This window comes from Micropterus dolomieu, linkage group LG18 (assembly GCF_021292245.1).
Source record: "Micropterus dolomieu isolate WLL.071019.BEF.003 ecotype Adirondacks linkage group LG18, ASM2129224v1, whole genome shotgun sequence".
Taxonomy (NCBI): domain Eukaryota; kingdom Metazoa; phylum Chordata; class Actinopteri; order Centrarchiformes; family Centrarchidae; genus Micropterus; species Micropterus dolomieu.
Genome location: NC_060167.1, coordinates 14,290,054 through 14,307,268, shown reverse-complemented (window position 1 = coordinate 14,307,268; position 17,215 = coordinate 14,290,054). Strand labels below are relative to the sequence as shown.

General features: G+C 38.9%; 1 protein-coding gene across 1 annotated transcript in view; it reads right to left on the bottom strand.

The window, feature by feature from the left end:
• Nucleotides 1-8,962: 8,962 nt before the first annotated feature.
• The window catches only part of necab3 (N-terminal EF-hand calcium binding protein 3), a 46,853-nt gene continuing 38,600 nt past the window's right edge, over nucleotides 8,963-17,215 (bottom strand). Inside the window, exons 10-13 of the mRNA XM_046028578.1 lie at nucleotides 15,652-15,764; nucleotides 15,202-15,279; nucleotides 14,509-14,600; nucleotides 8,963-10,038 (exon numbers count right to left, since the gene is read on the bottom strand). Of these exons, the coding sequence (XP_045884534.1) occupies nucleotides 10,010-10,038; nucleotides 14,509-14,600; nucleotides 15,202-15,279; nucleotides 15,652-15,764 (312 nt within the window). The 3' untranslated portion in view covers nucleotides 8,963-10,009. The remainder of the gene's footprint in view (nucleotides 10,039-14,508; nucleotides 14,601-15,201; nucleotides 15,280-15,651; nucleotides 15,765-17,215) is intronic.

The window sequence follows — 17,215 nt, the reverse complement described above, 5'->3', positions numbered from 1 at the left end:
CTCACCAAAGTCAGCAGGATTCATCTTCTGAGGAACATGTACCTAATGTCATGTCAGGCCATCCAATAGCTATTTAGATATTTTAGTCTGGAATTAAGTGGTGGAGTAACCGGCCGACCGACCAAAGGACCGTCATTAACATCTCTAGGGTTATGCCGCTAGCATGGCTAAAAAAAACTTACAATAGGTTAATAGATTAATGAATTTATCTGAACAAACAAGAAACACCATGACCACACGAGTTGAAAAAAGTAGAAAGTGGCAGACCTAACACCACCACTCAATGACAGCACAGTAAAGCGAGAATATAATGTCCCCAAAATACAGTCTAAATTACAGAGACACCACACAAATCCAGTGCACTCAGCAAACAAACTCAGTAAAATGTAGCGACACATTAGGAGCTAACGTTGTGTCTGTCACCTCTGCTCAGCATGATGCTTAAATTATATGATCGGGTTGGAGGATCTGTCACAGTACATCATCACAGAGATGCAAAGAGGACATTGGAGCTGTAGCGTCCTTCCATGCTGGACCAGACAACCTTTTTGATGATAAAACTCTCCACCCTCATCTGTCTTTTTCATATCTTTACATCTCAACTTACAAACATTTTTCTTTCTTTCCCTTCTCTCTCTCACCCTATCTGACCTCTGTAAAATTAGCAAGTGGCTTTTGACAGAGTGCTATTACGAACACTTATTGTTCTTCAAAGTCAGGAGTGATTGATTTTGAGTCCAGGACCCACATCGAAACAAAGACATGATATGTAGCTTTCGTATCGGCCGCATAACGCAGCACTTACAATACTGTTACACAATTAATACAGAAGAAAGCTGTTAGATCACTAATAGCTTCGGATAATAAATTGTGTAGTTTAGCAAAATCCAAGTCAGTATGTGGAGTCTCTAAGTCAACGAGGACAAGTGACTCAGTCTTTCAGAGACGAGACGCCCTCTGAACATGTTATACCTCCCACACATTCAGGTTTCCAGGGTGAAAGAAATGGAGATACTGAGCCATGAAATAGGACAACAGCTGTTGCTTTGTCACCTTTGCCCCCGGTCTTTGGATTTCTGTGGAAATAAGTTGCAGCTGAACATGTCAGAACCACAAGAAATAATTTATTATCTGGTGCCCCCCTTTAATTTGTTGTACAATCTTTAAATCTGTTGCTGCATTTATGCATCATATATGATATATTGCTTCTCTGACTTCTGACCCCAAAATATATCAGTGAGCTGACTTTGACACATTGATTATGTTTTAAAATATCTAAAATACCTTTGTGTTGACATTCTTCAAGGTATTCTGCCCTCCCCTACATTCACAACTTTTATTCCTCCAACACAAACACATGCTTTGACTTTGGATGCCTTCTGTGTGTTGCCTTCTGCACAATAAAGTAACCAAGGTGGAGAAAATGGCAATAGGGAGGAATGAAACAGGACAACAGATGTCTTTCGGCCCCCTTAGCCCTGGCCCTTGGCTCTCTGAAGTGATGAGATGTGTTTGCACACATCAGAGCCAAGGGCACCAGCCTCAAAGAGTGAATTAAAAAAAGGCCTCTATTTTTTATTCTCTCCTGCTAACGGAGAGGTGCGCAAAGAGTGCTGTATGATGTGAAATGCTTGCACAAGGTTTTAACCTTGATTTTGGCTATTCAGTGGTGTCCCACAGTACTTTCAATGCAAAGTAAAGTGTGTTTCACAACCATGAAATAAATAATAGGAAAACATAACTTAATAAAAAAAGATTATGGAAATGTACCAGGGCTTAATGTCAACCTTTTAACTTATTTTAACCTATGTACTGAATACATCGGTGCTTATGTTGTTGCAGTATCATGTTGGAATATATAACTGCAAGATGAAATTTCCTGAGAATCCTGGGTTGTATTTTGAGACGATAATACATATACACATTTCTCATCCAGCAGCAGCAGCGCAGAATATACATTGTCTGGAAAAATGGAACAGGGACTAGGCGAGTTAATCCCTGTTGTATCTCCAAGATGTACAATAAATCAGTTAGAACACTGTCTCCACACTGTTTGGAGTGGGGAACAAAAGCGGGAGATGAATTTATATCTTGTGTATAGCAGGACGTCTATAGGTGCTGGATATATTTAGTTTTAGTTTAGGTTCATGATTTTATTTGGAGGCTGTACCAGAACAGGTTTAGGTGGTTTATTTATTTCTTTGTCAAACTGCACATTGCTGCTGCAACTCTTATCATCGCGTGTGTTAAACGATTTGTTTTAGCTACCGAGTGAGGCATCTCACTTCTGTTTCAATCTTTGTTGGGAGTTGCACATGCATAGTACCTAGTTAAGGACTACTAGCGAATCAGAGGCAGAGTAAGGCAGATCCCTTCAAACCAGGTAGTGTGATCCAAATCAAAGCTGCTTCAGCAAGTTCAGCCATACATGTTTGAGCCCAAGTCGGATCCCGAAACACAGGTAGAAGAACCTCAACCAGCTTCGCAACCTAGACTGGAGCAAGAAGTTTCAGAGAGGTAAATTATTCATTTGTAACAAATTTATCTTTCATAGGTAACGATTTAACTGTGCACTGTCTCTACATCACAGTAACAACTTTATGTCCACTGACTGTCTGTTATGACGCGTGTTACACAGTGATGGGTTACATAAATAAAGGCTGGACTACAATTGAGCTGTTTTCAAGCAGTTCTGGAGCAGTATTTTTTGGTGGGAGATGGTAACTCCCTTTGGGATGGACTTTTTTCAACAATAGCTAAACAATGTCTTTACATTTTCTAAATATCTCTGGAGGCTAGGGTTAGAGGCACAAGAGCACAAGGGTTTCACAGGAAGGAAAACTGCGGTCTGTAGTCTTATATTTAAAGGAGACCTACCATAAAACTTCAATTAATAATAAGTAATAATCCTACCTCCTTTACTGGCCTGGTGTGGGAACACATTTTGACAAATAAACGCCTGCCTTAATTAAATGCCTGGTCTGGTTTTTATAGAAGTTCTTTGGATGTATAAAACCTCTTAAACCCCGCAGGGTTGCCTGCTTTAGCTGCTTCTAAGCTGCTCAGATCGTTCATACAAATATTAATGTTTAAACGTATGGTCAATATGGACATCAAAAGAATCAAAACAGCTTTTCAGAAACATTTATCCAAGTTGTGAATCCTGTCATGTGAAGTCCATGTTGTTGTTTTCGTGACATTGCTGCCTTCAAAATAAAAGCGCATAAGATGTCTGTCGGAGCTAGATCAAATGAATGACGTGTAATTTGACATTATTTGATAACTTTTACATAAGTATTATTCTGTTTGAAATAAATAAACTGTTTCATAGTAGTTTCAGTTTTGTGTAAAAAGAATTAAAGGCCTGTCCCATATGGACGCCTGTCCCAAATAAAGGCAGGGTCAATTCATTGATTTTAGCAAATAAAAGCCTAGGCTATTATTCAAAGTTTTACAGTATTATGCTTTTCCAAATTTTATGACTTATCTACAATGTTACAATGTGGGATGTTCATGTTAAACATGACCAAAGGTTCAAATAATTAGGTTAAAGTATTTAAAAGAAATGAGCAAAAACCTCAGATTTCATCCTGTTCTGAACACTCTGTTTTGAACTGCTTTTTCTACCAACGGCTCCGTTCTATGACACATGGAGCTAAACGGAGCCGGTATTCCATGTATGGTCATTTGCTCTGCACAGCTAGCTCAGTCTGTCTGTACCGCTCAGTGACAACAACAGCCTGGTAACCTGCTTCAGGTCTTGGCCAGTCAGAAGACAGTGGGCTTGGGGGTCATGTGATGGCAGTGGGCTGAGCAGATGCTTTTGCCAGAGCTCTGTGCCACTCAGTGCTAATTTTCAAATCAAATTCTGACAGAAATGCTACAAAATGATTTTTTACTGAAACATGTTGTTTGGTGGGTCAAAAATGCACTATAATGAATTATGTTTATGATCCTAAATCTGGTTGTTTTTGTGCGCTGCAAATTAACTTAAATAATGTTTTTTTTGCCCACTTCAAGGAAAAGCACTCAAAGGGGTGTTTGTTTATTCAGAAAGGCTTTAAGCCTATAATACTTAGACGTGATATTTTTATTTATTTTACAGAATCGGAGGCCTATTGTTTTCAAACCGTTTCATCCTTCTGCCATGTGAGTCGCTGTTTTTCATTTCTCCAGTTTATGTGGGTACGCATGGTTCAGAGTATACTTACAGGGCCCCACATTCTCCTGTCAAATTTCTTTTTTATAGATCACAGCCTTTGCTTGGGAAGTGGCGTACGCATGTTTCCAGCCCTGTTTTGTACTTACCCATCGTTTATAAATGAGACCCCATGGCTTTAAAGTGTGGAGCACTCAAGGGCTAAAGAAAATAGGGTATCTATTTAAAGGCAAGATTTTGCTATCCTTTCAGTTGCATCAGTAATTTGGCTTATTTAATCAAGGTGACTACAGATATTTACAGATTGGAGATTTCATAGTTAAAGACACCACCTTAATGACTAATAACACCACTTCATGTGGGGAGAAGGCCCTGTCTCTACAGATTAGTAAGAAATCCATTACTGTTTTTTACAGAGCTCTGAACTCTAATTCTCCTCTTACACAAGCATGCTTGGGAGAAAGATTTAGGCGTTGCTATAGATGATGCTGACTGGCAGGAGGTCTGGTCTCAGGCCATGAACATTTCTGTGTGTAATCGCATCAGATCCATACAGTTCAGAATTGTACATCGTATGCAACAACACCTGTTGTCAGGAACAAAATAGACGCTAATATTTCCCCCCTTTGCTGGAAATGCAATCCTGAGACAGGTAATTATTTTCACTGCCTCTGGTCATGTGTGATTGGTCTAGCATTGTGAATGTGCTATCTTTGGTGTCTCAGTACGGAGGACCCTATGTGCCTGATACTTGGTCTCCCAGATGATTGGATCACTGACAGTAAACACTTTTCAATATATTGACTTTTGTTGCTAGAAACTCTTCTGGATCAAAAATGTTGCTCTAACAAAAAAATCATGGCACAATATTGTTATAGACTGCATTCTTAGTGAATACATCACATGCTTCACTCCAAAATAGATACTTTCTATAAGGTCTGGGACCCTTACTTGCAGTATATTGGGCCCACACTGTCATCGTCATTGCTTTGTGGACTTCCTAGATCAGCCTAGCTTGTCTTTGTGACTTAGTTTTAAGTGCCCGCTATCTAACAAGCACCTTGTAGCCTTGCTGTTTTGTATGCTCTGTATTGATTGGCATGAATACTGCTTTTTCTTGCTGCAGGAGATTGAAAGGGAGGAGACTGGATAGAAAATGTCCCCACTGATGTTTTATTTTTACAGTACCCACATGCCCACATTATGCGTTTTTTCCCCTTTCTGTTGTGTCTGAGCAGTTCTGGGTGTTTTGCATTGTGGAGAAACTATGTTCTATATAATGTAACATGTACATTTTATAATCTTCATCCTTCATCATCTGTCTGTGACGTCTGCTGGAAACATTCCACTTCAAACAGCAACAGGCTTTATTTTTAGTTACTTTTGCTGTAATTTAGACCCTTCTCTCCAGTTGTGGTAATAGACGTAGTGGTGACCCTTGCCCCTCAAGCATTTTGAGGAATAGATAAGGAACAGGAGGTGTGGGTCCACATCCTCTGAGCTGCATCTACATGGCTGCCCTAATCGCCACTACAAATTCATTCTGCATCATCAGCAGTCAGCCTGTCTAACAGGAGGCTCAAGATGAGAGGGCTTCAATTCTCCAGCCTCAATCATGCAATCAAATATTTCAGGCCCAGCAATCAGCCTGTGCATGCATGTGTGACTTCCAAATTTGGCATATATAATTTCAGCAATTTCAGCAATGTATCTGTCATAACATGATACTGACTACAAGGAGGAATCTGGACTTTTCATGGCTATTCAGAGTTTGTAATGGTAAGTATTTGACTCAAACTATTCTCATTGTAAAAGGAAAAAAGAAACACGCACACGGACTTCTCTTGAGCTCTCTGTGCAGCCTTCGTTCAGTTCACAATACATTAGATGCTTCCCGAGTCCCAGCTCGTTTGCCGCAGTGCACTGCTGCTACAATTGTATTGCAGTCCTTCTGGTGCACCATTGAAAAGATGAAACCCTGCAGTTGTATGATGGTGCAATGCAGCGACTCCCATCCTGGGATTGCAAGGTCATTTAGTAGCGTAAGAAATAACGAGAAACTAAATTCTGCAACACAAATATATATTTTAGCTTTACCTCCTCAGGCCTCTAAAATCTAGGGATGCACCGATCCCACTCTTTCTGCCCCGAGACCGATGCCTAAGTATCAGCTAAAGCTGAGTACTTATATGATACCAGTGTAAAATTAATAAACAGTATTATTATTCACTGTGAGGAAGAGACTTGGAATCATTCTTTTATGTGTAAGACAATATTATAAAAGACTTGGTGCCTCTACCATTTCAAAGTGTAATTCACCACTGTCTAAATAAGGACAGCTTTACACAGGCGTTATGATTACATTACAATCAAAAATCAGCAAATGGCCAACTTTGCTAACACAGCCAAACATCAAGCAAGCGTGACAACATAGACATAGCAATGTTACTTACTAATCCAACTGTGTCCACAGAAAGAATGCCAGCTTGGCTCTGTCTTGCAGCATTTTATTTCACAATGCTCATGTCTTATCATGTCATAACTTCCTCTGTCACAACCTCTTCCATCTGTTTGCCTCTGCCAATAGCTAATGTTATGTCCATATGAGCCCAGTTATACTGCCTGCTCGACTGGCTCCGACTTGACACCCCTGCCGCTCTCCCACAGCAGCAGCATAACGTTGCTTGAACTTGGGTGGTAAGCTAGCCAACAAAGCTAGACAGCACCCTCACAAGATCACTTGCAGTAAAGACACTGATGTCCGAGTGTGTTATCTAGTAAGTTTGGCAACATCAACTCGAGTTTTATAGCTGCTAAACCTGTGTCTGTGGAACCTCTGGCTGAATTTGGTCGAGTATGCTAACACAAGCAAACATAAAGCAAGCACAACAACACAAGACATAGCAAGCCAGCTAATAAGTAATGACTTACTGGTCCAACAGAAAGAAGGCCATCTCAGCATCTGTCCTGCATCCTTTCAGCTTTTAGCTCACACCAACGAGTAAAAGCCAGTCTGATATTTACTCTTGTGTGGTCATTTGCTCTCTCTTTTTCTCTTTCTCACTTCCTCTGACGTCTTCTTTGGTCTCTTCACAGCCTCTGCCGTAATATTCATACTGAGAATACCGAGCTAGCTTCTTCCAAAGAACAAAGAACGTTGTACATTATATACTTTTTGCTTCTTTTTATAGTTAGTTAGTATTCCAAAAATGCTATGTTAGCTCTCCTAGCCGAATGTTCACTTCACATAGTACACATGGCATAGTATGCACGTAATTAAATTGAAAAGATCGGGCTGCTTGTCACCAATACCCGATCCAGCTATTTTGAGTCAGTATTGGGCTGATATATTAGTATAGGATTGGTGCCATCCCTACTAAAATCACTGTTTGATTGAACTGCTCATAATGATTGTACGATTCACTGACATTTTATATACATTTCAAGCGTTGTGCTGCTGTTCATATTTAAAGGCACTGTGGAGAATTTGTAGCCCTCACAACACTGATGGATACAATTATTGACAGAATTTAAGTGACACCTTGCTTTGATCTCTAATTGTGAGCCAGACTTCAGGAATTTTTGGATTATTTGGATTTCTGCATCTTACTCCAATTAAGGCTTGCCTTGTATACCTATGCTATCAACTCAGATACAATGGCGCATCCAATCAAAGCAGCACCAATTGTCATCAACACGTCATTGTAATATATACAAAATGACTGAATGGCCTTCTCTACCTTATCGACAAGGCAATTGTGCACAAATTACCCAATTACCTATGGATCCTCCTTAACTTTGCTGTCAGTAGTTACCAAACATGGTCTAGAAGCCTACTGCTTTTAAAAAAGTCCCCAGGATTGTTTCCAAGAAATTCTGCCTTTTCATATTGGAACACCTTTCAAATGATTCTCCACTCCGAGGTGCTGGTACCACTTTGGAAGTTCAAGTCCCTGTATAGCAGAGGCCCTTAAGGAGGAGTGTAGATGTTTCCCATAAGCTGCATTTTTTTAAAGTGTATGTAGGTGTCTTAATGTATTGTATTGTCATATGTGTGTCAATGTAACTTTTAAATGCTGTTTTGTTGACTTCTTGGCCAGGTCTATCATGAAAAAAAAGATTATATATTAATGGATTTATTCCTGGTTAAATAAAGATTAAAATTAAATTAAATAAACTTCGTATTTGCAGTGAATCAAATTAGCATGTGTAATGTGAAAGCAGCTGCTTATGATGTACCCAGAATCATCACCCAACATTTTACCCTTTTTAAATTGTTCAGATTTTTTTGCTTATTACATGACTGAGTCTGAGCTGCTTTACCATCTGCTTTACTAGCTCTGATAAACCTATTGTAAATTACCCCTTAACACCAAATAACAGAGAGACAGGTGAATAAAATCAGAGTGAAACCAATGCTAAAAAAGACAATGAATATTTAATTTCCGGTCAACTGACGACCGGAAATGTTACCCCACCGATGTTACTTTTTGTCTGCTGGATGCCTATGTTTGCTAACATGCTGTAATAAGTTGATAATATGTCAGTGAGTGCTGTGTCTGTCATCTTGTTTGGAATTATCCTACTCATTGGTGACAGAAGATTCATGCAGCTTTACATTTTTGTGTGACAAGGAATCTTGGAATAGGCAACAAAATGAAAATGAATTAAAAGTTGCAAAGTGCATTATCAGAGGAAAAGATAGTGTCTCTGTAAAAACAGAAGATTCAGAGGCATTTTCACATGTCAAAACAAATAATTATTAGCTTTAATTATTTTATTAAAGTTGCTTTTGTTCACAATTGGTGTTGTACATTACTGAACCAAAACACAACAGAAATATGAATATATCTCAGTTCCATATGTACAGATGGAATAAACTGATACATTAAATACATTATTTCTTTATAACTTAGTGATGTAATGAAATCTCCTCACAAAGTGTTCATTTCCTTAGACACACATTTTTTGAGATGTTTTTACATTTGAGACCAAGATTGTGTCTCAGACTGAAGATTGAGGAGATGTAACTAATATAAATAACTGACCACTAGTATATCTAGCAATAGATAGATGTCAGGGCGGTTTTGTTTTTTGTTTTGTTTTTTTGCATTCTGTGCACATGACAGTAGGATAGCTAAATGAAAGAAAAACAGTGGTACAGTATCATATAGCATGTGCAACCAGGATTTAAAGGAACTATTCCTGAAAGCTCTTGGCCACCAGTCATCAGCATGCATGTTTAGGGTGCAGTGACCCTTAATCTCCTTATCTTCACTGCTTTCCCCTCCTATTTGAATTGTATTCAACATTAAACAACTCCCCCAAAGCACAAAACACTACTGCCATTACTGCCACACAATACTGTCATTTTCATTCCAATTGAATTTGCTCAAATAGCCTATACTAGGGTCTTACAGTAGGTTGTTCTCCACTGGCATAATATCAGACAAACAGTGCAAGAAAGAGGAGGCTATAGCACAAGTGAGAGACAGAGTAAACAGAGACAGAGAGAAAAAAAACAACAATAAAAAGGCTTTTGCATTGCAGAGAATCAGTTACGTTCAAGTCTATAGATTGGCTATAGGGTGCAACTCTCCCTTTTAATATAAGCAGCACAATAATAAGCAGTCCAAGACAGAAGAACAATAAAATATGCTGCTGGAGAATGCTGGATGACACCATTGTCTCTGTCTCCTGTTGCTTGTTTGCCTTTTGAATTCCTCTGGGTGTGTGTGTTTTGTGTATGTATGTGTGTGTGTGTGCGTGTGTGTGGGTGGGTTGATGTGCCAATGCGTCTTTGTCCGTGTGACAGTGTAGGCAGTAGATGTGACATTCTGGGTTCAGTTGTTAGTTGTTAGTCATAATCCACCAGGAAGCTGAGGAAACACATATTGAGAGAGAGAGAGAGAGTTAGGTCACCACACACCAATCTACTGTATACCTCAGCGCAATTTATGATTCTTTAGGGAAACGTCAGGGTACATTTAAAAGTCATTCGTTTAATAAATAATAAGGTCCAGTTTTCCAAGAGACCAGCTAAACGTTTCCATCAGCAAAATGTGTAAATGATTTATGTAATTTGGGGATGGTGGCAAACAATTTAATTGCAGGAAAATCACAGCTTTATAGATACAGATCATAAGGTCAAAATGTTGTGTGCACACTATTCTGCTGTTCATCATCCAGCAAACACAACGCAGATACAAAGCAAATTCTTTTAAAGACTGTTTAACCTGGTGTCTTTTTTAGTCATAGAGTAGGACTCCCTTGTGCTGTGAACAGATTCTTAGTTGTAATCAAACAAAGTTTGACTAAAAAAGCATTTCCTTGAATCACCTGGCTGCTAGTGCAAAGCTCCTTCTGGGAAAAATATGAAGGCAGTGTCCGGTGACTGTCAGTGGCACAGACAATAATAGTCGCTGCTAGGAGCAGCAGAATGTTGTGTTTCATTTATTTTTCTATTGATTCCAGAGTTGACTCCTTCCTGTGCTGCACTTTGGAAATTATCCTCCCTCTTCCTCCCAATCAGTGCCCTGGGGCTTCACTAGTATCCTCAGCAGCCCAACTCATCTGAATCTCAGAGCAAAGTAACCTACTAATGATGTCTCTCTGAGAAAAACTTGCAATGTCTCAATGCAAAGATGTAAGTTGTTCAATAAGAAGCAGCTTAACAGCTGTTTTACTGACAATACTGCACCAAGAAAAAAACATTGAAACAGAGCATGCAAGCTCCCTCAGTGCCATGACCTTCAGCAATGGTGAGTACAATCTCCTACTGGTCTCACATTTTCAAACATGTTTCACTTTGTGGTTATGATTTCATGTTATTTTCAGTTTTGTCTGTTTAAATGTGTAATTTTCAGGCTTATTTTATAAGTTTTTATTTTAAAAAGCTGTTATTTATCATACACACACAAGTTGAATTACTGCAGTTATCCTCCAGAAGCACATAAAGTGCAACACCTACTTCAGGTTCAGGTTGTTTTTCTTTTGCGTCCAATCTCTTTTCCAATATATTTTGTTTGTACTGCATGTTTACAAGTGCTTTTAAAAGTGACCCATGTCTGATTTGTTTGTTTACATAGGAACTGTTCTGTCTGAAACACTCAACTAACATACAGATGTGGAACTAAACAACCCCATACAGTAACCTAGCAACGAGCGCAACCCGTGCAGCCCACACAGCTAAACCACCATCTGCAATGGACGCAAAGAGGCAGAGATAATAATTAATGCTATTGCTGTCTGAAGCATATTTAGAGGTCTGCAACAAATTAATCAAATGTCAAGATGAGAGAGAGGAGTCATGATTTTTAGCCTGAGCTGGAGTGGCAGTGAGTCATGCTACTCTGCCATGTGTTGATCCTTCAAAGGAGTCAATGAAGAGAAAAATAAGATATGTGCTTCAGATGGAAGTCACAATGCCAAATATGTTGGGTTTGTTGGGTGTCTGTAAATAACATCCCAGAGTGTGGTCTAGACCTGCTCTTTTATGAAAAGTGCAATGAGATAACTGTTGTTGTGATTTGGCGCTATATAAATAAAATTTAATTGAAAATATAAGTTGTCCTGCTGGACGTATTTTCCCATGCAAATGTGTCTAAAAGAGGGCAAGACAATATTTGATATTCTTTGTTTTTTTTCTTCCTGTTTATACCTTTATAATACACCCATATGTGTTTTGGGCCATGTAAGCAAAACATCAGAACCGGCTCAGTTCAACAGGCAGTGTTAACATAGCCCAGAATGTTTGAGAATATTCCCTCTTGGATAGTTATTTATTAAGAAACATCCAATATTTGTACAGTAAATGCCTGCTTTGAAAATATTTTCTACCTTTAGGCTCAATAAACAAATTCTCAAAGTGAGTTATTGTCATGAGGCTTAAGAAGTCTGAATGAACCTCAGATTTCCACAGATGGGAGGTTTTTAGAACCCCCCCCCCCCCCCCCCATATTCATTAAACTCTCATATAAAGTGTATCACTACCATAGGCCTTATATTAACTGTGGGTTACCGGCTTTACCGGAGAAGAATGTGGCAAACAGTGGGTATAAATAAATGGGAGATTTACAGGGAAATATTTTAATGGGAGGACACTGAGGGTTGACAGGTATGCACATTACAGTGAAAGCTAGCTAAATGGGCAGTGATGGTCCATAAGTTAGAAAAGCGAGCTTGTGACCAGGAAGTTGCCGGTTCAATCCCCAGACCAGCAGGATAAAATCTGGGTGTAGAAAGTAAATCAAGCAGTCCATGCCCTCCCTCATTTACCACCACAGTGCCCACAAGGCCCACAACCCAAACTGCTTCCAGGTGTGAATGTGTAATGTGATCAGGGCCTTCCTGCAAAAGAATAAATTAATAAATAAAGGTAAAAAAAAACGCTAAAAACACTCCAAGCATGACTTGACAGCTCCTGACTCCAGTCCACTAACCTTTAGAAATCTACGCCAATCAAACACAAGTAATCTGAACAACCTAATCCATGTATTACACAGTTTTAGATCCCTTGGTACAGTTGGGGACCTTTTTAAGTGCGACACACAACTAAAAAATAATGCTGATCCGCTGTTAGCTGCCGTCATAGCGATGTATTACCGAATACGCCTGCAAGAGCCTTCCCACATTTAGCTGCCAAACGGAAAATCTACCCGCATTTGGCGGTTGGAGGGTGTTAATTTATAGCCCTGGCTGTAGCCATTAGGACATTAGGACCAATTCCATATTACACACTACTTCTAAGAAAGTTTTACAAATGCAATGTGTTGAGAAGTGTTAAAAGTCCTCTCAAAAAGGTATTTAAGTATGAATGCTTAAAAAAACACTTGAATATTAAGTGTTTTTATATACAATATTGTCCAAAATGCAATGCAAAGAGGAAATGAAGGACAGAGCCTGTCCTCCACAGAAAAACAACAATATAGGTCATTAAAGTCACACAAAATTACAACACATTGTGTTTATTTTTTCACCCAGGAGGCCGGCGTTTGGTTCCCGTATGAAACAAGATTGATTTCTTACGTAAGGTTACGTAAGTTATGTTGCAGTATTAGGTACGTTAGTTCAGTAGAGTTACCTAGCTATGTTAGCTACTTAGGCACTGACAGCCCACGTAGCCCCTTACCCTAACCCTAATCTTCACAGGGGTGTGTGCCTAGTGATTGGATGCATGTTGACCGGTGAACCCTACAGCTACATACATAGTGTTCACCACGTTGTGTTGCTGCGGTTTCCACGTAATTATGTCACGTGATTTCCAGGAAACAGAGTTCGAAATTGCCATTTTGGGAGGCATGGACACCACCGGTAGGGACACTGTTGCGTTGTTGAAGGATACGCTCATATGAGTCGTATTTGGAAGTTGGTTAAAACAAACTATGTTCTATGTTTAGGTTAGAGGACTTCTTGGAAGGACACAGAGCATACAGATGCAAAAAAAAGAAAAGTAAATAAATTTCAGATAGTGGTTAACAGCTCCAGAAAGATTCTGGCAAACACAGCAACAGCAAAAATGCATTAAATGTAAAACCAATGCACCATTTCCCATTAGTAACACTGTTAACCATATTAATTTACTACATGCAGCCGGTTTGACAGTTAGTACTGACATTTGAAAATTAGTACTGACGTATTCAGTATGGAATGGAGGAACAGCACATGTCATCCAGGCTACACTGGATGATTGGTAGGTAACTGATGGCGTGAGCAGATATAAATATTTTGCAGCATAGCCTAAGATGGCCAAAGATAGGCTGAATAGCAAGTCATTGGCCAATTTCAAAGCCATGCAATGTGCGGTGAACATGAGCTTATCCCTGACATGGATACTTGTGGCAAACTCAGTATATCATTTTCACTATCTAGCCAGACGATTTTTCTAAATATATTATTTGCTGTTGACAGAGGCGAGAACCAGCACAGTATGACCACAAATGAGTCTGAAACAGCAAGGAAATGACAGATCACAGAGACAATGAGCAACTGAGGGAACAGGAAAGTACAAATTTCTCAGCACGCAAGAAGTTTGGGTCAAATGTGCCATCACTGTGCCAAAAACTGGTTGTGTGTCATATATGAACACACTAATAACAAAAACAAACAAGTCACAGTGTCTGTTCCTCAACACTTAACTAACGGACAAATATCAGGTTATTTTTCTGGACAGACATTCACACGTGAAGAAGCTAAAGGAAGTGACAAGACCCCACGTAAACACATGAAATTGTACACAACAATATAGGTCTGAAGGTAAATGTCACATCACTGTATACTACAAGTAGATTACACAGTTCACTACTACTATATACATATTTGAATGCACTCAGAGACTGACATATACAAACCTGGGAGCAACATAGTAGAAACTACTTCAGCATCCTCCAACATGTCAATGATGCAGCGCTGGAAATCTTTACTGCTGTTGGACTGCAGGTAGCTAGGTAAAAAGAGACAGATTAGAAGCAATCAGCGTTGAGCATCACCTATAGCAACAAAATGTCCATTATTGTTTTTGTTTAAATAGAGTTTTGTCACTGCATTTTAAAATGACTATTTTGAAGATGCAGATATTACAGACAGTCAAAACTGACTTTGGACTATTAGTGAGTTGTTATACAAAGAGTAAATTATTTTATTTTATACTAATACTATACTAATATATACATTATAATATATACGGTATAAATGTTCATACTTGTTATTAAACATCTTTATTATTTAAATCACATTATCAACAGGTCTGTGCAAAATGTTCTGAATGATAGATTAGTATATTTATATTATATTATATATTTATATTTATATATATTTATTTATTGATATGTGTATAGCATAGATACCATTTTATACCATTTAAGCAACATCCGTGTGTGTGTGTGTGTGTGTGTGTGAACTGAGAGGTGGGCCATCTGCTCATCTTCACTGGTCGGGAACATTTCCATCAAAATGTGAAGAGTTCCAAACAATCTGCCAATATCTGACACACACAACACACAGACACACACAGACACACACACACACGCACACACCATACTGACCTCATCCAGGAGATGCGGTCTTGCCAGAACTCATACATTATGTAACACGACTTTCCCGGGAGCTTCTGAACGGACACACTGACAGCAGGATAGAAATGAAAAGTAGAGTGGGGCAAGAAGAGGATTCAAAGTGAAACAGAGTTTGCACTCAGCAAGGATGAATTACATGAAAAAGTTTGTATCTTTTGAGAGATGTCAGTTAGAAATATGCAGGGAGCAAAGCTTCTTGCACATCAGTACATTTCAATATAATAAATTTGTGAGAACTTCATTGATGATGAAATGCTAATTTTTTTTTTCATTCATCTCCAGTTTACTCATGAACATTTTAGCACAATTTAGCCCCCGATTCAACATTGCCTCAGTATTCAAAAAGTTACCTCTGCAGCCGAGCCTGACACAATGTTTAAAATATATATTGCTTTGCCTGGAAACAAGCAAGACACTCACTGCAGATTGTCAGAGTGGGCTGAGGTGGCATCGACGTAGCCCTTCAGAACTTTCCGGAAGTTGTCCAGATCTTCTCCAGTCACCGACATTTGCCTCTGAACCAGCAGGATGTTCTGTTGGCAACGAGACAACAGACAGAGAGAGGAACAAGATAAGATAACGCATCAATCAACTGACTGCCTAGAAAAGCAACATGTTCCTGTCTGTCTGTGCGTGTGTGCATATGTGCATGTGTGTGTGAGGAGGCATCAAACTCTTGTCACACCCCCGAGGTCCAGGCGTGTGTGCAGATATTGTCAAGATTGATACTTTTGAAGCATTTGATGAGGATACCTTCCTAAGGGTACATATTTCACTATCCTAACAACAGATGAGATATAAATAATCAAATGTTATGTCACATGGTTGTTTGTCACTGTAGCTGAATGCCTGAGTGGAAACAATCAGTAACACGTGGAAAGTAAGATGGAGGCACTAACTAATAAACCAAGTGAAATTTACGCACCTTTCTAAATTCTAAGCTGTGATTACATAACTGAATGCTGACACTCTACCAGCACTATAATAACTGTATTGCCATGATATCTCATCAGTGTCTTTCATATGGAGGACCGATCCTGACACAGGCAGAAATAAATACAGAAATAAATAAATGCTCAATAAATAAATAAGCATCCAATTAAATACACAAAAAAATAAAGTAAATAAATAAATGTAGGTAGTAATTAAATTATACAAGGAGACATAAATGTATATATTTTAATTACTGCCTTTACTTATTCACCTTTGTTATAATTACCTTATTTATTTATTCTCCGTTATAATCTTCAAATTTATTTATTAGTTACTAATTTTTTTGATGTATTTATTTATGTGTGTGTTTTAATATTTTTGTCTGTTTTATTCTTCCTTTCTATTTTTTTTTTACCTTATTTATTTTCACCCATGGTATTTATTTCTGCCTGTCCTTTTTACATTTCTGTATGCATTTCTGCCTCATTATGCAAATGAGGAGGGGCTGTGTCTCAAGGGGTCAACTTCTCTCCTATTGGTGGACCAGTCAGACAGCACACCTGGACACACCACCGCTCACTGAACAGATCTCTGCCTCACTGCCACAAACAACTGTCTCCACCTGCTGGCATGAAAAGCCGTCTGCTCCCAGCGCTGTTCCACAGACTTCTATTCCTGTCATCATCACGCATAGACCAGTAAACCGAAATGTGCACATCCCACACAGCAATCATAGTAATCTCTTAAGGATTAGGACAACTGCACCAACTCCAGCACCCAGAAAAAACTCATTTAAAATGGCTCTCTTCAATGTGAGATCACTTTCAAGTAAGACTTTTATCTTAAATGATTTTATCTTGTCTGCTAATCTAGATTTTATGTTTTTAACTGAATCCTGGTTGCAAATGAATGACTATAGCCAGCTAGCTGAACTGTGTCCGCCTCAATATGATTGCTTTAGTCAACCGAGGGTCAGTGGTCGTGGTGGTGGGCTAGTGAGCGTGTATAGGAAAAATTTTAAATGTCATCAAGTACGCTGTGATGAATTTAA